This window comes from Vulpes lagopus, chromosome 6, assembly GCF_018345385.1.
Source record: "Vulpes lagopus strain Blue_001 chromosome 6, ASM1834538v1, whole genome shotgun sequence".
In the NCBI taxonomy this organism is placed as follows: domain Eukaryota; kingdom Metazoa; phylum Chordata; class Mammalia; order Carnivora; family Canidae; genus Vulpes; species Vulpes lagopus.
This window is the reverse complement of record NC_054829.1, coordinates 23,295,583-23,318,502: the sequence shown is the minus strand read 5'-3', so window position 1 is coordinate 23,318,502 and position 22,920 is coordinate 23,295,583. Positions and strand designations below refer to the sequence as shown.

The following is a 22,920-nucleotide window of genomic DNA, read 5'->3' as shown; positions in this document are numbered from 1 at the left end:
AAAAAAAACTTGGAAACAGTCTAAATGTCCAATAAGAAGGAACCACTAACACAATAATACATCCACAGGAGAGAATATTACACAGCCACAGAAAATATTTCTGAGCATTTTTTACCAGCATAGAAAAAGGCTTATAAAATGCTGATGCTGAAAATGGCTGCCATTTATCACCATGTACCATTCTACATACTGGGCAAGTCTTATCTTTATGCCATAGGCCTATGGTTATCCTCACCTTAGGACACGAAGGTTTAGTAATTTGCTCAAAGTCATCATAGTCTATCAGTGGAGAGACAGGATTCAAACCAAGGCAACCAACTCCAATGCTCCCGGGATAGAGACTAAACACATACAATTATGCCAATTTTATAAATAAGAACATAAATATCCAGAAACAACAGAAATATCCAAAGTGAGTTTTTGTAACTCCAATTGGACAAAACATGGCTGATTTACTTGCAAAGAGATTTAGAATTAGCATTTGGGGAAAAAGTTATGTATGTATTACGGCTACTTTTACTTTCTTAGAAAGAAAAATCAGGAATCACAGTATTAAGAATATATAAGAAACTGGGATGCCTGAGTAGCTCAGCTGGTTAAGTGTTAGACTTGATTTCAGCTCAGGTCTTGATCCTAAGGGTTGTGAGTTTGGCCCTATACTGGGATCTACACTGGGCATGGAGCCTACTTAAAAATGAATGAATGAATGAAAGAAAGAAAGATAGATAGATAGATAGATAGATAGATAGATAGATAGATAGATAGATAGATGATAGATTTTGGCAGCCATAGAGAAATTAAGTCCATGCTCCTAAACAAAAGTATACAGTATACAGAGTATACTAGCGATATACTGTATACAAAGTATAAAGAGTTCACTAGCTTAGATTTGTTTAAAGATCTTAAGATCTTATGGTACTCATGTGTGTGTACTCTGCGTATTTTTTTAAACAAAAATCACTATTAAAATTCCTGTAAGAAAAATGACTTCCTTACTGTGAATATAGTCCATGGTCTCTTTCTCCCATTGGAACATTTGTCTTTACAACAGATTTTTTTTTATAACACAAGGTCTCCTAGAAACACTAGTAACCTATAACAACAGAATGTTGTACATCAAACTGTGGATAAACACTGATCTTCTGGAATCACACGTAGCTTTTGTGTTTTTTTTGTTTGTTTTTTGGGGGGCTTTTTTTTGTTCTTTTGTTTTTATTTTTCTATGTTTTCCAATTTTATTTTATAAATGTTACGGTTTAAAAATATTAAAAGTGGACACTTCAAGTTGTTGACAAGAGGCTGAGGGCCAGGGCAGTGAGGGCCACTAGAGGTGGCTTACTACAATTCCCTGGTTGGCAAATGAAGAAACCCACTGAAAAAGGCTCAGTGTGATTCAGCCATGAGAGCCCAGACTCTTCCATGCCTTGGCCCCACATGCTCTCCCTACACACCATCATGACCTCACACCTCTACACATGGGCTGCTAAGTGTGTAACACTAGGACTAGTGTAACAGGGTCCTGGTCTCCTTTTGCACAGTGTAAACATTCTTGGTCACCACGTCTGTAACTTTACCTTCTGCATGACAGCTGCAGCTTTCCACAGAAAGGCTAGCTGTGATTTTCTGCCCTGGCTATACATTACAGAGAGCTTCAAAACAAAATAGAAAGGCACAGTGCATGGGCCCCATCCTAGATCAATGAAGTTAGAGCCACTGTGTGGTGCCCAGGCATTAGAACATTTTAAAAGCTCTTCAGTGGGTTCTGAAGTACTAGAGACAAATGGAGAATCAAGAATGGGAAACTGATACTAAAACCTAACACCTTGGGCCAACTTTCTGATAAACATAAACTAGTAAATAAGGACATAATAATGATGAATTTTGAGAAGGAAAACTTTTTTTGCAAAAAAAAACCCCAGTTATTTTGCAAGAAGAGAAACAATCACTCCAAGCTTCTCAGCACAACAGCCTGCCCTGCCTCTCCTCTCCTCCCCTCCCCTCTCCTCTCTGTTATGGTGGCTGAGAATTGGGGCCTCATCACTTCTTAGAAGTGATGCCAATTAGTTATGAGGCCCCCTTTACTGTCATTTAAAGGCCTCTTTCTTAGCCCTCGCCTTTTCTGAGGCCTTTGCAGCACCTGGACTGCAGACCTCCTCCTCCTGGGGATGCTGTCTGCCCTGAGCTCTCTTCCCACCTCCCTGTCCCCGCCCTCCTTCTCAGCCTCTTCTACTGGCACCCCCAGAGTACTTTACCAGCGCCTAAGTGTTGCTACCCCCCAGGGCTCTTTCGCTGGCTCTCCTCCCTCTGCACACCCTTTCTGGGCAATGCCACCCATCCCACTGTAGCATGTCACCCATATGCTACCCACTCAGATCTCCTTGAGATAAGCCCCAAACCTAAAATACACAAAGAAAACTCTCTCATCTCCAGAGCTGCTATTTTTCCTCCATTTCTGACTATGGTCAAACAGCATTATCACACATACAGCCTTAGATAGAGCTCACCCCTGCCAGCTACCAGTGATGGGGCCCTGACACTGACCTGTAAAGTGTTTCCTGAATCAATTCTCACCTCTATCCACAGTCTTTACCTCTATTCACCATCCTCTGTCATGATTATTGCCTAACTGGTTCCTTGCCTCTAGTCTGCCCCTCCTTTCAATCCATCACCCTTCTGCTGGAGTTATCTTTCTAACCTAAAAATGTAATCACATCTTATCGTGTCTTAATAAATCTCAATGCCTCACCAGCATCCACAGAACAAAGTCAAATTTACTGTAACATGGAAGGCCTCTGTACAACCTGGCCTCTCCAACCTCTCCAACATCCAGCTTCTCCCTCTTAGGCATTGTCCATCACAGCCACACCCAGCATGCGTGGACATGGATACAGGCACACCGTTGCTCACTCACTCAGGTAATACCTATGGTTAATCCCCCAGTCAACACATGTATTACCCTCATACTTTTAATCTGCACAACTCTATGATGGAGAAAGGCACCATTTATTTCCCCAACTTAAAGAGGAAGATACTGGAGCAGAAAAAGGTCAAGTAACATGTTCAAAGTCACATGTCAGAGGAACCAGGATTCAAACCCAGATAATCTAGTCTGGTTTCCAGGTCTGTGTTTGCAGCCACAAGACTTGACCATCATCCATGTCGTGCCAGGCACCACGCCGGACATTCAAGCCTTTCAAGAGCTAGCAATTAAGTAGCAAAGACACAGGAGGAAGGAAGTTCTCACAATTCAGTGTGAAAAGGGTTACCGCATAGGCTCACAAAGTGTGCCAGGCAAGCCTCTCATGCAAGAGGCACCTCCCCCAATATCGAGTACAGGTGGGTTATGATGATCAGAGGGAACGCTTGCACTGAAGCCTAAAGAAGCTGGAGTTAGCCAAAGGAAAGAGGAGAGGGTGCAAGAGGAAGAATGTTTCAAGCAGAGAAAACAGCACAAGTAAAGGACGAGGGCAACAAAGAGAAGAGTGGGCTCCGTCCCGGCATAGCCTGGTGTTGCTGCAGTACGAGAGGCTCACTGACCTGCTGCTGGCGGGCGCCAATGCCCTCGGGGTAGAGGTGCCTGTGGGAGTGGAGATAGCCGATGGCCATCCGCAGGTTCTTCACAGTGATCACAGAGCCATAGGCCAGATCTAGGAGAAGGAAGACAGTGGAAGGTGTGAGCTGGCACAGTGCTAGTGGCTGCCCTGGACTGGGAGGGGCCTCTGAACCACAGGACTCACTAAGCCTCTCACAGACTGCACTGGGCCCAGGACCACCTAAAACGAGACACACAGGTGCCTTCTCCCACAGTATCAACTCAAGTGGGAGATCACTACAGGGTCTCCCTTCCTTCCTCAGGACTTCAGAAGAAGCTGGTATTAATAGTGGTATTATCAAAGCTCTATATATAATAGCAAGAGATTAGAAACAGTTTGTCCTTCAAAGTCTATATATACATTAAACAGAATAAAGAAAGCATTCCATATCTTACCTAGAATATTCTTCAAGATAGATACAACCTTATGATACACCATTAAGATAAATTTCACTTTTGTGAAATTTATCTGGTGTGCTTTTTGAATCTAATACTATATAAAATAACTGTTCAATGGTGTTTGGGTTTTATTTTTTAATTCTGAATTAAAGAAAAAAAGAATGAACAGTTTACCCAAGAATACCCACTCTGCCTGTCGGCCCTAGATAACTACAAAGTCTCTTTCCCTCCTTTTTTTTTTTTCAAAGATTTTATTTATTCATGAGAGAGAGAGAGAGAGGCAGAGACACAGGCAGAAGGAGAAGCAGGCTCCATGCAGGGAGCCCGACATGGGACTCGATCCCGGGTCTCTAGGATCACACCCTGGGCCAAAGGCAGGCGGTAAACCACTGAGCCACCCAGGATCCCCTCTTTCCCTCCTTAATGTCCCTCTTCTCAGTCCCCTGTAACCTGCCTGTCTGCCATTCCCCAGCCCACTGAGATAGGTCTCGCTCCATCAGTGATAGGCTACCCAGGTCTTCCTTTGCTCATTCATTTGGTCAACAGATCCTACCAATCACATGGTGGATCCAAAGATAGAGGAGGCCTGGCTGTGGCCCTGGGAGAGCCCAGTCTTGGGAAAGATAGTTGCACATACCCATGAGCACAGGACAATGGGCAAATGCTCCAGCAAAGGGGTGACAACATGTGACGTGATGTGAGTCTGGAACAGAGTAGGATGAATTTTCATGCAAGAGTAAGGAGAGGCTGGCTTGATGGAAGAGATCACAGCTGAGCTACGCCTTTAAATCATGAGTAGGAATTTGCTAAATGCCATAGCTCCATTTTTCTACATTCACATGAAGGCTAGCATATGCAACCCTGTACACTGCTGACTACCTTTGCTTCTGGAAATGCTCTGTTCCCCCTTCTCAACCCACACTCCCTCATGGAATGTCCTCTGCAGCCTTCTTTCCTAATCTGCATTCTTCTATACTCCCCAGTTACCTGACCTCAGCGCTGTTCTCATTCTCTTTCTACAGGTTCCTTAAAGATCACAGCCACTGCCACAGTATCACGTTCCCTCTTAGCTGGCTGATTCCTCCTCTGAAAGCATCAGCTGCAAGCCCGCTGGCCCCATTGCATGGATTTCCCCCAAGCATTTCAAGGTCAATCTCTCTACAGTAGAACCCAATATCTGTCTTTCTAAACCAACTCTTTTACCTGCTTTCCTATTTCTCATTCTATGCACAGTCTTGGTGGGTCCCCTTTGACCTAGGCACTATGCAAGGCACTGGAGAGACTAGAGGACGTTGTTGTGCCTCCAAGAAATAATTACTTGGACTCAAGTCCTCAGTGACATCTTTCCTCCTCTCTTTCCAGGTCCAATCTCCCTTGTCCATGCCCATCTGCCCTACTCCTGTGGCTGCTACCATGATGCCCAGCTTGAGTCCTCAGAACAACTTTCCAGAGGCTATCCCAGCCTCTAATCCCATCCCCTTCCTAGCCATCCTGTATTTTGCCATCAGCTCCTCCCTGCTCAAAGGCCTCCACTGGGTCTCCACTGCCTGTTTAATGAAGTCAAACACCTCACTCAAATGTTTCAATTCCTCATAATCTGGGCCCAACCTACCCGTTCTTCCAGGGCCTGACTCCATAGCCTCTCACTCTGTGTACCTCTGATGCTCTCCAACCCCTTAGCAGAAATGATCTCTTGCACACTTTGATCCACATAGCTCTGTGTTCGCTCTTTATATACTTAACACACACCAGATCCTCTACTCTGCAGGGCGTCCATCTAATGTGGCTAACATGTGCTCACTTATAATCTGTGAGTAAGTGACTGGATGTGAGGGGTACCTGGGTGGTTCAGTCAGTTAAGCATCTACCTTTGGCTCATGTCACGATCCCAGGGTCCTGGGGTCGAGCCCTACGTTGGGCTCTCTGCTCAGCAGGGAGTCTGCTTCTCCCTCTATGCTCTTTCTCTCTCAAATAAATAAGTAAAATCTTAAAAAAAAAAAAAAAAGTGACTGAATGGTGAGTTAGAATATGATGGTGACTGATTACTAGCATCAGAGGGCCTTGTCCTTTCACCAGATTCTCTCTGGTTGCCTTCCCATGCAGCTGACTTGGATGCTTCCAAAGCCACAAAGGAGAAGTTATTCTTTACAGACAGTCCAAGAACTTGTGGCTGAGGGCCACACTTCATGTGATCTAACTGGATCTTTCTCCTAGTTTGTCACCTACAGGCTAAAATAACCCAAGCTATCATACTTGTCTTTTCCAGTTCACCTACCTTCGTAAAGGCCAAGAGATACTCACGTTCGGGGATGGAAGCATTGTGAAGGTTGTTGCCTGAAAGCCGGGCCTGGAAGGCAGAACTGAAGAAGCCATCGCCAGGACCACTGTGGGGAAAGGAGCAGAAGAGAGACAAGCTCATGGAGAGAAATTCCAATTTCCTGGGAGCCTTGGGAAGAGCCCTGCACAACTAGTTTAAAAGAAGTACAATGGTAGTGGCAGTGTAGTATCATGGGACAGACACAGGTGATGGAGTTGGAGAATTGGGGGTCCAAATCTCAACTCAGCCACTTATTAACTAGGTGACCTTCAGAAGTACCTAACTTTGTTTTGCCTCAATTCCTCATTTATAAATTGGGGATTTAAAAAAATCAAAAGAACTAAAAACCCATAGTAATTAAGTGAGATAATATGTATAAAATGCTGACATTTGATAGCTACTTGTTAAGTGGGATCTGCAGTTAATGTTACTGAGATCATTACCCTCCTCCAAGTGCACACCTTATTCTGGCTCACCTCTGCTAAGCACAGAGACTCTGTTTAGGGATAAGGGGCAGAATGGCTTTTAGGAAGTTCTCCTCTTCCTTCAGGCCAGGGGGCTGGCTTTTCTGAGCCCTTCAGATACCCAAAAGATAGAACATAGGAGGAAACAAACAGATAAAACCCATCAGGTCCCTCTAACATCCCAACCACAGACCCAGGAATCACATGGCCCACCTGGAGGGTTGAGAGGCAAGAGGAAGACCAGAGGCAAGAGGCTGGAAAGGCTTTGCTGTACCTTTTGTTCAGCACCATGAAGTGAATGGCATAAGTGGCCGTGTAGAGAGTCAGGGGCAGTGCTATGAGGCACAGTATGCGAGCAGTCAGGTGCTTTCCCACAGTGACCTGCAAACAGAGCCAGTGCGGAGTGTTGAGCATAATTGGGGCTTTATTCTTATACCTTAGATGTGCATTACATGTAACTTTTTATGTATAAGTCAAAATTATCAAAAATTAAAAAGCTAACAGCCAACAAGAAAGAATATGTGGAAACCCTAGTGTTTCCCTAACATTCCACCACCCAGGCACTACAGAGGGTCCAACATGTGCCAGCTCTCTGCTGCCTGTGCAGGCCCTCACCCAGGACCCCTGACCGTCCCTGCATCTTCAGCCTCATCATTCATCAGTCCCCTCTATATCCCAGTCACACTGAGCTCCTGCATGGTCCCCCTGCTTCCTGTACTATGCCAGCTCTACCCATCACATGCTTAAGTGGTCCTCATCTGGATTTCAGGACTCAGCTTCCTCCCAGAAGCCTTCCTAGACCCTTAAACCTGGGCTCATGCCCTCACAGCACTTTTTGATTGGACTGCAATCGCCTGTTTACTTATTTCTGTCTCTCTATTATCTCTGGAAGGCAAGAATTCTTATTTTCTTCATCTACATATTCCACGTTTCACACTTAAAGGGTAGTCTGTCTATATTTTCTGAGCGAATAAATGAACTTATCAAGACTTTGGTTCAGAGATGATGGAGAAGCACTGTAGCAAAGTAGTTCAGGTCTAGCGTCAGCCTCCTCTAAGTCGAATCCTACATCTACCTTTTACAACTTGTATGGTCTTGGACCTATTACTACCTCTCTAGGTCTGGACTTCCTCATTTGTAAAGAGAAGGTAATAACTACCTATCTCACAGGACTGTTAGGAGAGGTAAATGAGACAGTGGAGGTGAAGCATTTTGCACAGTGCCTGGCATAAAATCAGCTCCTAGTAAATAATACTTTAATAAAGGCCCTTACTGGTCTCCAAATCTGGAGACTCTGGGTCAGAGAAAGAAAATTGGGAGTTCATAAAGTCATCTACCCATTTTACCTAAGGTCCCATGCAGTCAGTGTCTGCCATATATTTAGCATGAGCCCAGCTGGACAGACTCCCCTGACTGGGTAGTTTGTAGAGCGTTTAAAAAATATCACAGAAACAAATGCCAAAAGAAAATTTCAAGGATGTTAATTCTTCCTCTCCCTTTAAACCTCTCTAGCTGCTGAGCCTGGCCTACTTTCTGCTGTCATGCTGCCTACAGAAAATGGCCAGATCCAGCCTACCTCGGGCCCAGAATATAGCCACGCCACCACCTGCAGCAGAGGCAGAGAAGGGCTACTGGCTCTGCTGAGCAATACCAGGGAGCAAAGACATTTCTACAAGCACTTCAGTTCTCACCACTGAAAGACTGAGGTCTCCAAACAGGTGCCAAAGGTCTGAAATGGTGTTCCACCCCACTTGCAGGATGATAAAGAGGCCAACAAACTTGACCCCTAAAGCACCAGCCAGATTAATGCCAGTCAGGCTGAGCCAGAACCACCAGGGGGCAGAGAAGGGCCTGTAAACCAACAAGACAACAGAGTTCAGTTTGGCAGCTGGAACCAAACTCAAAAACAAGAGCAGCAGTGGGGAAAGGCAGAGGTTCTATGACCCTGAGAAGCTGTGCCTGCCCTCATTTTTTTTTTAATTTTTTTTTTTTAAATTTTTATTTATTTATTATAGTCACAGAGAGAGAGAGAGAGAGGCAGAGACACAGGCAGAGGGAGAAGCAGGCTCCATGCACCGGGAGCCCGACGTGGGATTCGATCCCGGGTCTCCAGGATCGCGCCCCGGGCCAAAGGCAGGCGCCAAACCGCTGCGCCACCCAGGGATCCCTTAATTTATTTTTTATTGGTGTTCAATTTACTGCCCTCATTCTTGAGAGCTCCTAACCTTAGGAGACCATGGTGTGGCTCTAAGGAGGATATGGTCTCTGAAACTCCCAAAATTACAGGAAGCAGTGTGAGAGTGAGGAGGTTATTTTTTTTGGGGGGGGGGGGGGGCGGGGAGGAAGGGGCTGTAGCCTTCCTGGCTAAGTACAGGGTTCAAAGTAAGCAAGAGGTTTATTCTTCAGTAGTGACCAATCAAGTGGAAGGAAAAGGAAAATCCAGAGAAACTATCAGATTAAGTCAGCCGTCTCCTGGGGTCACCTGTGGACCTTGTAAAAGAAGCAATTATTGAGTGCTTACTATGTGTCAGGAGCTGTTCTGAGCACTTTACACATATAAACTCTTTAACCTTCACTATGACCCCATGGAGGTAGGTCCTATTATTATCCTTTTCTCTCACAAGAGGAAACCAAGGTACAGAGAGGGTAGCAGTACAGTTAGCAAGTTGTGGAGCATGGTCCAAACGCTGGCAGTCAGTTCCAAGGTTTGCTATACTTACAGCACCCAGTTCTTGGTGCTGCAATTTTCTCATTGGCTGGCTACGTCCCCTGCCAGAGTGAAGACTCCTTAACTATGAGACTTATGTTCCTCTGTACCTCTGGCTCCTAGCCCAGTACCGGGCACATAGTTATGTACTCAAGAAGTGGCAGGTGGAAGTGGATGTAGTAGAAGTAGACAATCATCCAAAGCCAGAGAGAGATGGTAGTCACTGGATCCGGCTTCATTAGCTTAATGTAATTTAATAAGCCTGGCTGTGGTGAAACCAGGCTTACTCATAGAAAAGCCTAGGCGGAGCCAGCTCTTTCGGTTTGAATAGAATGAATGACTTACTCTACTCTCTCAGAAGCAAAAGGATGATTTAAAAAAGACTATTCTGGAAAAAGACCAGGGCCTCCAGAATAGCTTTAAAACTGACCAGGGCTTGTAGAGATCCTCTTGACTAGAATGGACCACTTAAGACAAACTTTTTTTTTTTTAAGATTTTATTTATTTATTTATGAGAAACAGAGAGACAGAGTGGTAGAGACACAGGCAGAGGGAGAAGCAGGCTCCATGCAGGGAGCCCGACGTGGGACTCGACCCCAGGTCCCCAGGATCACACCCTGGGCAGAAGGTAGCTCTAAACCGCTGAGCTACCCAGGCTGCCCTTAAGCCAAACTTTATATACATTATTCCCATCATCAGGAAATGAGGACAGTTCCTGTTGTGGTTCTCTCCTCCTCTAGGACAGAGAGGGCAAAGAATAAACTTATCCTGGGATCCCTAACCAGCACTGGTGCCAAGGGGTGGCTCAGAAGATGGTGGGGTTGGGGGAAAGCATTAGGAAGCCCCCATAATATCCACAAACCCCTACCCAAGTCCATCCATTATAATATTCTTTAAAAAGATAATTGACATTTTCTTATCTTATGTAAAACAAAAATAAAGGTATCCCCAGAAAACATAAAAAAATCTATTTTTCATGGGGTGCCTGGGTGGCTCAGTTGGTTAAGCATACAACTCTTGATTTTGGCTGAGGTCATGGTGTCAGGGTCACGGGATCAAGCTTTATGTTGTGCCTGCGCTGAGCATAAAGCCTGCTTGGGATTCTCTCTCTCACTCTGCCTCTGCCCTTCTACCTGTTCACCCGCCCACGTGTGCACTCTCTCTCTAAAACAAATAAATAAAATCTATTTTTATGATCTAAAATGGGCAATCTAAGTTTTAAAAAAAAGTATGTTTGCCTTAAATGTAGCTTCAAGACAAGTCCTCTAGGCACCCATCCTGTCCCTGACTATTACAGAAACTCTGGAGTTGCCACAGCTTCTGACCCCCAATGCCCAGTCCCACAAAGATAGTGTTTCTGACCTGTTGGCACAGGAGTTGTACTTGACCATGCTCAGCATGGCAGCCATGATGAAGAACATCAAGATGGGGTCAAGGAGGATATACTGGGACAGAGTGAGGCATCCTGTATCTGAAAAACATGAGCTCAGTGGTCAAAAAAGTAGAATCAGAGATGGGCCCCCCAAGAACCAAACACCCTGACAATAAGAAATAGTGTCCCTTATACTTAACTGCATGTAAGCATTTACGTGATCAAGACCAGATGAGCCACTGAGCTATCAGGGAGGTGGAAGGCCACCATAGCTTTGGGGTACACCCAAGCCCAGGGATAGAAAACTCACACTGCTTTCAGGCCCGTGACCCGAGAGAGGCTCACGTCATTCAATCAGATGGAGCAGTCCCGAGACGAGGGCTCTTCATTTCCACCATCAAAAAGGGAGTCCTACCACCCTGCTTAGGTAGCCTCAGACTTCCTATACCTAGGATAGAGTCTTAGCATCTAACATGAAGTCCCTGTTGGGAGCTAGTTCTCCGCACAGGCACCAAAGTGATTGTTCTTAAAACAACATTGCATTACATCAAGTCCCTTCTTGAAGCCTCCAATGTCTTGCCATCTCACTTAGACTAACCAAGTTCTCAAGACGGCTGTCAAAGCCGGCATGGTCTCCCTCCCTATGCAACCTCATCTCCCAAAACCCTCTGCCTCACATACTCCACTCTGCCCACACTTGGCCTCCTTGCTGTTTCCTGAATCCACCAAATGGGGCCTTGTATCAGGATCACCGCACATGCTGTGCCCTCATCCTTTGCTCACTTCTCTGCATGGCTTAATCTGCTTCATTCAAGTCTTGCTCAAGGCCACCCTACCTACAGGAGAATCCCTCCCCATTACTTTCTCCCTTACTCTTCTCTATTTTCTACACTGTACTATGGTTTACACTGTTACATTTCAGACTTAAAATTTACTTGCTTATTTATCATCTGCCCCACTAGCAGGTAAGTGACATGACAGCACAGGGTCTCATCAGCATATCCTTGGAGGCCCAAAAAAGTAGCCTGGCACAGAGGAGATGCTTGGAAAAAAGTTGTGGAATGAAAAGAGAAATGCAGGTGATGAATAACTGAAAAGGGAAATTAAAGACACAAGGAAAAAGCCACCAATCCTATAAGGAGGCCCTCTAATCTTGCAAATCTGTCAAAATAAAGCCAGAATCACCCATGAAATACCCACATAACTTGGCCTGGACTTCTTTAAATGTTAAGTTCAATGAGGTAATGGATTCACTTTCATAAAACAAGAATAGCACAGGATCAATTTCTACAGATCAACTCTCATTTATGTGTGGGAATTATCCACAGAGATTTAAGTTCCCATTTCCCACTTTGCTATTTCCTGCCACCCAGCTACTTCTGAGACATCTGTCCTTGCATTCAGTTGAAATCAGTTTAAGAAGTACACATTTCTAGTAACCTGAGAGATCTTGATAGTAACATGAGAGAAGCAGAATTAGAATTGTAAGCCTCCTTCAAATACATGCACACACACAAGTTGGTCTTTTTAGTCACACCAAACTTAAATGTGGATAACTTGGAGACAATCATTCCTTGGGATTATGATTATGTATGTGAGCACTCCTCTCTAATAATATAAAGGTTTGCTGCAGGGAATTATTTTTATATGTAAAATCACTGGTGAAGAAACTAAGATTTATAATACATTTACCCAATCTTAAAGGTACTTAAGACCTGGGTCTATGGATAGGATCCTTAAATGTACTGATTTCCAACTACACTCATAATGGGGCAGTCAATTCCCTAAGAAACATGGTATAAGACAACTTACCAAAGGTGAGGAGGGCAGCGGTGAGCAGTGCTGCCGGGAAGGACTTAGACAGCTCCAACACAGTGAGATAGGCAAATGGGACCAGCAAGGAACCAAGGAAAGCACAGAACTATGGAAGGAAAAGAGACACAGTCAAACAGCCAGCTAAGCTAAGCATCAGAGACCTACTTGACTTGGTTCAAACTAATGTTTAAAATGGAGGATCTGGACGCAGGCATGACTCAGTGACCTGAAATCACTTGGAATATCTATAAATAAGAAAGGGATGGTGTGACAGTGAATCGTCAAATCAAGCCACATTTAGGTCCCCATTGAGCACCACCTCAATCACTGACATGAAGTCAACAAAGTTCAGCCAAGGAGGTATGTGCAGGATAGCACAGTGATTTCAATTTGGGAACTCTGAGGTTGGACTGCTCCATCTACCACTAGCTGTGACCTTGAACTAGTACATCTCTGAATCTCAGCCTCCCCATCCATGACACGTGAAAAACTAAAGTTCCTACCTTAGTTTTCTCTAGAGATTAAATGAGCTAGTTTTATTAGCACATACAAAGTGCTCAATAAACATTAGCTTCTATTACAAAACTGTGGGTACAAGTAGAAAAAGATCTCTCTTATGTGTTTAATATTCTATAGAATTATAATGTTATTTCTGTTATTTCTCCCTTGGCTCTTTTCTTCAGTCACACCAGAAATCACTCTTGAAGTTAACAAGTTGCATTTTGATTCTGGGGGAAAAAAAACTACCTGACATGGAGTTGTTTTTTGTTTTGTTTTGTTTGGAACCACCAGCTCTCTCTCCCACTTCTTTACCATGTCCATCAAAAATAAATAGACATGCCCAGGGAAATGGCAATTCTCATATTTATGTTGTCACTTTTTGTCAATAGAAAGCAATGTGTCCTAGCATGAAATAGAACAGGCTAGAATAGGCTGTTATATTTGGGCTTCTCAATTTGCACAACAAGCCCACATTGAGTCAGGCCTCTATCCAATTATGTATGTTACATGATGTTCAAAAGTCATTAGGAAGACACAGAACCACTTAAGAATATGAACTCCTGGGTAGGGGTAATCCCTGTTTAATACAGTATGATAGACCATGCAAATCATCCAATGATTAGCTCAAGTAAGCACACAGCATTTATCTAATGTGCTTTGAGCTCCTCAAGAAAAGGAGCCTGTAAATAAATGCAACCTGCTCTGAGAATTCTATGTCCAAAGTCAGATTTTGCGCTTTATTTTGCTACAGTTAAGGGGTCCCTACAGAGTTGGGTATTTAGGCCTGTTGATGCTCTATCAAGGCTGGAATGTGGGCAAACATGTAATCTCCTCTACAAGACTGGAAAATCCTTTTTGGGTGCCTGAAACCTTCACGGGGAAAGAAACAGAGACCTAGACCTGATGTCAGGAGTATGGGATGCTGAAATCTTAAGAAAGGCCCTCAGAGGTAGGCAACATTCCAGTAATCGTGGCCATGGAGAGGAAAGACATGTAGCTTGCCAATTTGCTGAGCCCAATGTCTAGGCTGCAGAAGACTCCTGGCTGCCTGGGTCCTAGATTTATTCTCCAACCTGAAGTCTGAAGCCTCACATGGGCTGGGCAACAGGTGACAGTGTGTGCTTATTCCTACCTATGCAATCTCTGTATTATCTGCAGCTTCCTCTCCCCTTCTTATCCATTCCAGTTCTGAATCTCTACACCCGAATCTCTATTACAGGATATAGGCCCAATCATACTCCTCTCCCGCTACCACCCAAAGTCCCTCTGTCTACACCTGTCAACACTCCAGGTCTAAATTCTGACAGTGTGGCCCCAGGGTTCAGTCTAGAGCAAGTCAGGAAGCCTTACTCCTCTCATTCCCATGTAGTTGTGATGTTCATATTTGTCCCCAGGCTTCTGGAACAAAAAAGTACCATCATACCCACTCAGGTAGCCAGCAAGACCTATCAGCATCTGAGGAGAGAAGAACAAACAAAAAAATTATGAGATATGAAGATTCCTCTGTCCCCTGAACTTCCCTCCAGCTGCACCCAGACTTTGGCTTCCCTTGACAACTGTCCATAGGAGTTGCCAATGTGACATTTTCTCCTGCAGCTGTTGCAGAGCAAAGAATCTTTTGTCTACAGAGTATTTTGCTTGAAACAAATCCTCTCTTGTGTTAAGGCCAAGTTCTTGGGAATAGTGCAAATTGAACATTTAGGAAGAAAAAAAATCCCACAATTTGAAGGGCAGAGTCAGGAAGGACTCTCTCGTTTAGTCTTCTTTCATTTGCTATGAAATAAAACACGAAAGCTCATGGGGGAAGCCATGGGCAGGGGCTGATTCCTAGGGGTCTGACCTACTGAAAGGAAGATGGGTTCCAAGTCAGAATGAAGAGGGAGAAAAGTGGCCAAGGAGTTACACACCACCAATAGGCAGAAGGGAAGAAAGACGGGGGGCAGCGAGAGAAGGATGCTAAGACACTTTTCCCCAGAGGAGAAAAGTCCCAGCAGAAAAAATAACAAAGGCCAGAAACCTATTTCTCCTATTTCTAATGTTTCAAAGGAGGGCAACCTTGGCACATTCCAAACAAGAACAAATCAACTATTACACTAAGACTGAGATTTGTGAATCCTTCAAAATGTTCAAGAAGATGAGCTTCTTCATTTCTATCTTTCAACAGTTGTAAAAGCCTCATTTCCACACAAGCAATCAGAGCTCTTAAGCCATATAAATTGTCAGCAATTACCAAGCATTTTAACAGCCCCAGGCTGCCCTAGCCAGACCCCTGTACTCCAGTTAGGCTGAGTGGAAGGACAGGATATACTGGCTGTATTAAGAAAGTCTCTCCCTGCAACATTGCTTGTGGGGGCTTGGGTTTGGACCACTAACCAGCTCACTTTTTATTATAAGTAGCTCTAACCCAAGTCACCCTCTATAGTTCCATGTCAAGGTACAGAGGCCAAAATTCAACAGTAAATGATTATAAAGCCTTGTTTAATAAAAAAAAAAAAAAAAGAACCCTAGGGCTCAGAAATTAATGTAACTAATTTAACACAAATAAGAGAAGGTATTGGGCAGCCCGGGTGGCTCAGCGGTTTAGCGCCGCCTTTGGCCCAGGGTGTGATCCTGGAGGCCCGGGATCTGGTCCCACGTCGGGCTCCCTGCATGGGGCCTGCTTCTCCCTCTGCCTGTGTCTCTGACTCTCTCTCTCTCTCTGTGTGTGTCTCTCGTGAGTAAATTAATAAAATCTTTTAAAAAAATAAAATAAAAAATAAGAGAAGGTATTAAAAAGACGGCCATCCAAATACCTAAATGAACAAAAACTGACAGGTGACAATCAAACGCCCCTTCCCACCTGGGATCTCAGAGGACAAATTCACCTGGTGCTGGTATAAATTTCCAGACTGCTTAGCTGGTCTGGTAGAATGAAGAAATGCAGTAACAGTTTGCATCTCAGCTTTCTGATTGCAGATAATATTTAATATGTCTGAGCTATAAGTAATAAAACCTCTCTTTTCAGGGAGTAGGGTGTGGGTGTGAAGATTAGAGAGTGCAATAGGTCAAACACCTGGTACTATGCTGAGCCCTTACCAGGCCCTCGAAATTCAGTTCCCTCTCAGTTCCCTTAAGGTTAAAAGTAGCCCTGAGCTAATTTCCTAACCAATTTGTTCAAATCAATAAGAAAAAGAACCTACTAGAACAATGGGTAAATTCAGAGAAAACAAAATAATAATGGCCAATAAATATATGAAGAAAATGTTCGGCTCAACTCGTAAAGACATGCAAATGAATACAGTGACACACCATTTTTCATTCTCAAACTGGCAAAGTTTTTAAAGATTTTATTTTTATTACGAGAGACACACAGAGAGAGAGGCAGAGACATAGGCAGAGGGAGAGGCAGTCTCCCCACAGGGAGCTTGATGCAGGACTCAATCCCAGGACCCCAGGATCACGATCTGAGCCAAAGGCAGACACTCAACCACTGAGCCACCCAAGGTGTCCCTCAAATTGGCAAAGTTTTGAAAGTATCATCACACCATTGCTGGTAATGGTGTGGGGGAAGCAAGAACCCTCATACCCTGCTGATGGGGGTATATATTACTACAGTATTTTTGCAGAAAAACATCAATCTCTAACACAAATTTAAATGTGTATATCCTTTGACTCTTTAGCTGCTAAAACTTTTTAGATACATCTGCACAACTATAAAAGGATAAATACACAATGATGTTCACTACAAAATCCTTTGTAATGGCTGAAAACTGGAAATAACATAAATGTCCACCAATTGAAGATGGGCAAAATAATGCATGGCACATCTTTATACTGGAATAATATACAGCCATTAAAAAGAATGGAGTACAACAGTCATAAAAAAGAATGAGATCATGCCATTTGAGATAGCACGGATGGACCTAGAGGGTATTATGCTAGCCAGACTGAGAAAGACAAACACCATATGATTCTACTCATAAATGGAACCTTAAAAAACATGAACAAACAAAAACAGAATCAGAACTATAAATACTGAGTAGAAACTGTAGTTGCTAGAGGGAAAGGGGAGTAGGAGACAGACTTCCATTTATGGAATGAGTAAGTCATGGAAATAAAAAGCACAGCATAAGGGCTACAGTCAATGATATTGTAATAGCAATATAACAGGACAGATGGCAGCTACACTTGGGGTGAGCAAAGCATAATGCATAAACTTTTTAAATCACCATGTTGTATACCTGAAACTAATGTAATATTGTGTGTTAACTATATGCAATTTAAAAAATCATAAATAAAATAGATTTTTTAATGGAGTATATTTTTATGTGCTAATGTGGAAAAAAGTTAAGATATATCATGTTTAAAATATAAGTTGTTGCGGCACCTGGGTGGCTCAGTCAATTAAGCGACTGCCATTGGTTCAGGTCATGATCCTGGAGTCCCAGGGTCAAGCCCCACATCAGGCTCCCCACTCAGCGGGGAGTCTGCTTCTTCCTCTGCCCCTACCCCTGCTCATGCTCTCTCTCTCTCCCTCTCTCTAAAATAAATAAAATGTTTAAAATAAAATAAATAAAACAAAATATAAGTTGCTGAACAGTTTTAGTCTGGTCCTATTTGTATATAAAGTCTTTCAAGTGCACATCTATAAATATACACACACTTATGTCTGTATAAAGAATTTTTTTTAAGATTTATTTATTTGTTTGACAGAGACAGAGAACGCATAAGCAGGGACAGCGGCAGGGAGAGGGAGAGGGAAAACCAGGCTCCTGGCTGAGCAGGGAGCCCAATGTAGGACTGGATCCCAGAACTGAGATCATGACCTGAGCTGAAGGTAGACACTCAAGCAACTGAGCCACACAGGCATCCCAAATTTCTAAGATAACATATATAAGAAATTAATAGAAAACTAATAGAACTAATAAAAATGTGGGAAGAGGTAGCTTTTGACTTCTAACTTCCTTCTGTGCTGATGAAATGTTTCACTCTGTGCAAGCACTTCTATTTCCTTCAGGACTGGGGGACAGCATGCAGGGGCAGCTAGCGGCCTCAGTACTGCAGGAGAAAATGTGCCATTTGCAACTTCAAGGAACTTTCTGGTTCTCTGACTAGCTTGGCCTTAGAACCTATGAAAAAGAGGGCAGCCTGGGTGGCTCAGCGGTTTAGTGCCACCTTCAGCCCATGGTGTGATCTGGAGTCCCGGGATCGAGTCCCGCGTCGTGCTCCCTGCATGGAGCTTGCTTCTCTGTGTGTGTGTGTGTGTCTCTCATGAATAAATAAATAAAATCTTAAAAAAAAAAAAAAGAACCTACAAAAGCTATTGTGTTCATCACTCCCATTCAACCAGGTAGAGCACAGGACCATCAAGATATAAATTAGGGGGGGCACACAGACCAAACTCCCCCAGGGGGGCCTTAGAAAGTAGCCCCACATTACCCCCAGCCCACAGGGACCAGATATGAGCCAGGGAAGGCTTAAGTCACAACAAATCAGCCACTGTTCCACATGCATGTCTTCACTGTGTGAGCACTAAGGGACTCCAAAAACAGACCGGCAGTCCCCAGCTGAAAGATTGGGCTGGGTTTCCTAGGAAAAAAAAAATCTTGTCCACCAGAGGGTCTGGTTCCCAGGCCAGCCCAGTGCAAACATTCCACACACTCTATTGTTTAATCCTTTAGCGGCAACAGATGTCATCCAAGTAATGGGGCAAGGTAAGTATCATGGTGTGGTGCACTATAAGGGTCAAGAGAGTAGAAGTTAAGTCAGCTTGAACCTTGACTGCCACTTACTAGTTTTCTTCTCGATGGCAAACTTCTTGTCCTCTCAGTGCCCCAGTTTCCCCATTGGTAAAATGGGGATACAAGGGTACCTACTTCATAGGTTATTCTAAGGATTACATAAGATAATGCACTGAAAGGGACTAGAACAGATTGTTTTCAAGTGTTCTGATTTTTATTGCTATTATCTTATAGAAGAGATAGGAAGAAGCATAATATTTTCTACTCCAGCTCTGGGCCCAGGGCTAATTGTGAAATAGATCACTATCCCATCTCTCTCTCTCCACCCCCTCTCTGGTCCCTACCCAATGCTCTTGTGCCCCTAAGCCCACCTGTCACAGACCACCATGCCTATCTCCCCTAACTGCTGCCTTCATCCCCAAGTCCTCCATGCTCCAAGACCACTCCCTTACTTCCTAGAAGACCAGTTCCTGTCCCCTTGGTGCCAAAGATCTTAGCCCCTAGTTAAGAAGAAAGGGCCAATTCATTAGCCTTCTCAGAGGTAGTATTTTTTAGAGAAGTAAAATGAATTCTCACTGTGGGATTTCTAATTGTAAAATATGTGAGAGGTACCGGTCAAAGAAAATGCATGCTGAGAGTGGGGAGGGGGAAAGGAGTTTTGCTCCCCTGGAGACAGTCAGCTCCTCTCAGCAATCTCTACTTTATGTAACATATTCCTTCTCTCCACTTTTTACTTTTTTGAATTGAGATAAAATTCATATACCATAAGATTCACCACTTTAAAGTGTACAATTCAGTGGATTTTATTATATTCATAAGGTTGTGCAACTATCACCTCTAACTCCAGAATATTTTATCACCCCAAAAGAAATTCCACACTCATTTGCAGTCAGTCCCCAGTACTCTGTCCCCACCAGATGCCAGCCACTACTAATCTAGTTTCTGTTTCTAGGGATTTGCCTATTCTGAATATTTCATATAAATGGAATCATACACTATATGGCCTTTTGTGTCTGACATCTTTCGCTCAGCATAAAGTTTGTAAGACTCATCCATTTTATAACATGCAGCAACACTTCATTCCTTTTTTATGACTGAATAATATTCCATCACATGGATATACCATATTTTATATATGTATCCACTGGTTGATGGACTCCCTCTCCATTTCTGAGCCCAGAGAACTCAAAATATCAAAGATTTTCCATGTAAGCAGCTGGCCTGGAATGTCACGGATTTCCTTCCACAAGCCAAGATTTTAAATCCAAAATTGAGATTTTGTTCCAACCCTTTGAAGAGAGTGGTCAGTAACCACATTGCTCACCTTTCCCAGAGGTGGGTGTACATCAAAGAAAAAGGTGCGGTTGATATAATAGCTTCCCATTTTTCCAAAGTGAGTCTCATCCCAACTAAAGGAAAAATAGAAAAAGAAATGAGAATTTTTAAATTACCATATAATTCAAATGGCCATAATAAAGCATGGTTAAAATTAAGTTAAAACCAAAGACTATGGGGCACCTGGGTGGCTCACTTAGTTAAGCATTTGCCTTTAGCTCAGGTCATGATCTCAGGGTGCTGGGATCAAGCCCTGGCTCAGGCTCCCTGCTTGGCAGGGAGTCTATTCCTCTTTCTCACCACCCACGCCCCCCTGCTTGGGCTTGCTCTCTCCCTCTCTCTCCCTTAAAAATAAATAAATAAAACCTTTTCTAAAAACCCAAAGACCAAAAGTTTTAAGCAATTAATGAGAGAATTGGGATTAAAAAACCCTTGACACATTGAGGCATCTGGCTGGCTCAGTCAGTAGAATATGCAACTCTTGATCCTGGGGTTATGAGTTTTGTTTTGGGGGTTCTGGGGGGTGTTATTTATTTGTTTATTTTAGAGAGAGCACGTGAGCACACGCAAGCTGCAAGCCGGGGGAGGGAGAAGGAGGGGGAGGCAGAGGGAGAGAGAATCCTCAAGCATACGCCCACTGAACATAGAGCCCCACACAGAGCTTGACCTTAATCCTGACATCACGACGTGAGCCAAAAGCAAGAGTCCCATATCTAACTGACTGAGCCACCCAGGAGTGCCAGGCGCTGTGAATTTGAATCCCACATTGGGGTTAGGGTTTACTTAAAAAAAAAAAAATTAGTGATTTGAGGAAGTAAGACATCAGGCTGATTGTTAATCTTCATTTAGATAGATGAGAAAGGTAAGCAAATATTCAACCAGTTATAAATTTAAATGAAATCTATGCTTATTCTGTAGTTTGAGTTTCTATTTTAAAAGAGCAGAGCTTTCCTATAATATAGAAAATTTTGTAGTAAGAGTTCTCTTCCAAGTCTGTTACCTTCTGACCCTAAGACTACTTTTGCTACTAGAAAGTATAGACTACTGCTATTACAAACTACACCATGGGCTACTGATGATCGGTAAGAACCTACAAACTGTGACTGTTACAGGAGTCTAAGTTTGCTCATTAACCCTGTAATGATTAACCTGCTCAATATGAACTCACTGAGCTTATTATAATGAACTAACCAGTGTACAACAATTGAGTTAAGAGCCTATCTGGAAGCTATCCTCATCACACAAATGATTTTGCAAGTAAATAAGTGATTATAATACATTAGCTTTTAAACACAATGAAAAATCTCGTTCTTCCTTAGAACCACATAAGCCTTTTCACATCATACACAAAGACTTGATAGCAGAAGCCCAGCTATCCAGTAGAGCCCGGCCATTTCTGCCTGTCAGTCCCTCCCTCCCTACAGCTCAGAACAGTTGCTTTCCAGGGACTAGCCATCCCTAGGTCAGCTTCCATAAGCAATTACTACCAACCTAAAACATAAGGGGCAAAACATGCTTCTCCCCAAAATGTAGGGTTCTTTTTTATTTCCTTTGACTCAGTGGGTCCAGTAGATAGGCTACAGAGTAAATCTACTTCTGCATCTGCTATCTGTTAAACACTCTGCTTGACGTGAAGTGAGGGCAGTGGTATGGTGATGTCAAAGAGAGAAACAACTTGCAAGAAGTGTGACAAAACAGATTTGCAGAAAGAAGAGAGATCAGCCCAGCCTCACCACTTACTAAGAGCACAACCTGGCAAAGTCATCCTCTCTGGATCTCTGTTTTTATCTACACAATGAAGACAAAAATATCTGCCATGCCCCCCTCACAGAGAAGCATTAGGACTCAATTCAAAAAACATATGTAAAAGAACTCTGTAGACTACAAACTCCCACACATTTAAACTGTCCCAACACTTGTGGTTAGTTTTGAGGTCTGTTTGGAAACATGGGATTTTTTACTTTAAAAATTTACCAAATAGAAAAAAAAAATTACCAAATAGAACTATTAGTAACATTCATATTTCTTGTGTTTGTGTTGGGAGAGACAATCCTCCTTGGCTCTCTCTTGCCCCTCCAGATCTCACAGGGTATGCCAAGAACACAAGATCGTGGCCACTCTTTACCTAGGCCATTTCTCAGGTTTATGTTTGCAGAAAAGCAATCTTGAGGGAAGAGTTAGCATCTCTCTCTGGGACAGGGAGCACTCTTATTTACTGCTTATTACAAAAACAGTGGATTCACCAAGCTCCATATCCCTTAGCTGTGATACAACCCACCACTGCATGTGCAGGCATTCATTCAGACCCATGGCCTCATATGGGACTTCGGGGGCAAGAGGAACTGATGCCAACGTGCTGATGCTTATCCAGCTTGCTGTGCCATGAGAAATAAAGTCCTTTGTCTCTGACTCAGTATTGTCTTCTGCCAGCATCCATACAACAGTGACAGGCTAACTTGCTAGTATCACGTTGGTAAAATGAAATCCCAGATCCCGACAGTTTGTGGTCATAAGCAGAGGATGCTGAGATATACCTTTCTATAAGAGAAAGGAAAAGAGCCCCCATGAGCTGGGGATGGTGAATGCTCTTGCCTAAATGGTGGGCAAGAAGGTAGTAAGAGTCTCCCACTGTCCTACCTATTAATGAGGCTGAATGGAGAAAGAAACAGTTTGAACACTGCCTTGGTTACTGCTCACT

The 22,920-nt window shown here is 43.4% G+C and overlaps 1 protein-coding gene across 1 annotated transcript in view; it reads right to left on the bottom strand.

Moving 5' to 3' along the window:
- Nucleotides 1–22,920, bottom strand: part of POMT2 (protein O-mannosyltransferase 2) — a 41,762-nt gene that overhangs the window by 14,913 nt on the left and 3,929 nt on the right. Inside the window, exons 2-9 of the mRNA XM_041758987.1 lie at nt 20,212–20,296; nt 14,518–14,622; nt 12,664–12,772; nt 10,842–10,950; nt 8,464–8,623; nt 7,047–7,153; nt 6,293–6,375; nt 3,538–3,647 (exon numbers count right to left, since the gene is read on the bottom strand). Coding sequence (XP_041614921.1) covers nt 3,538–3,647; nt 6,293–6,375; nt 7,047–7,153; nt 8,464–8,623; nt 10,842–10,950; nt 12,664–12,772; nt 14,518–14,622; nt 20,212–20,296 — 868 coding nt within the window. The remainder of the gene's footprint in view (nt 1–3,537; nt 3,648–6,292; nt 6,376–7,046; nt 7,154–8,463; nt 8,624–10,841; nt 10,951–12,663; nt 12,773–14,517; nt 14,623–20,211; nt 20,297–22,920) is intronic.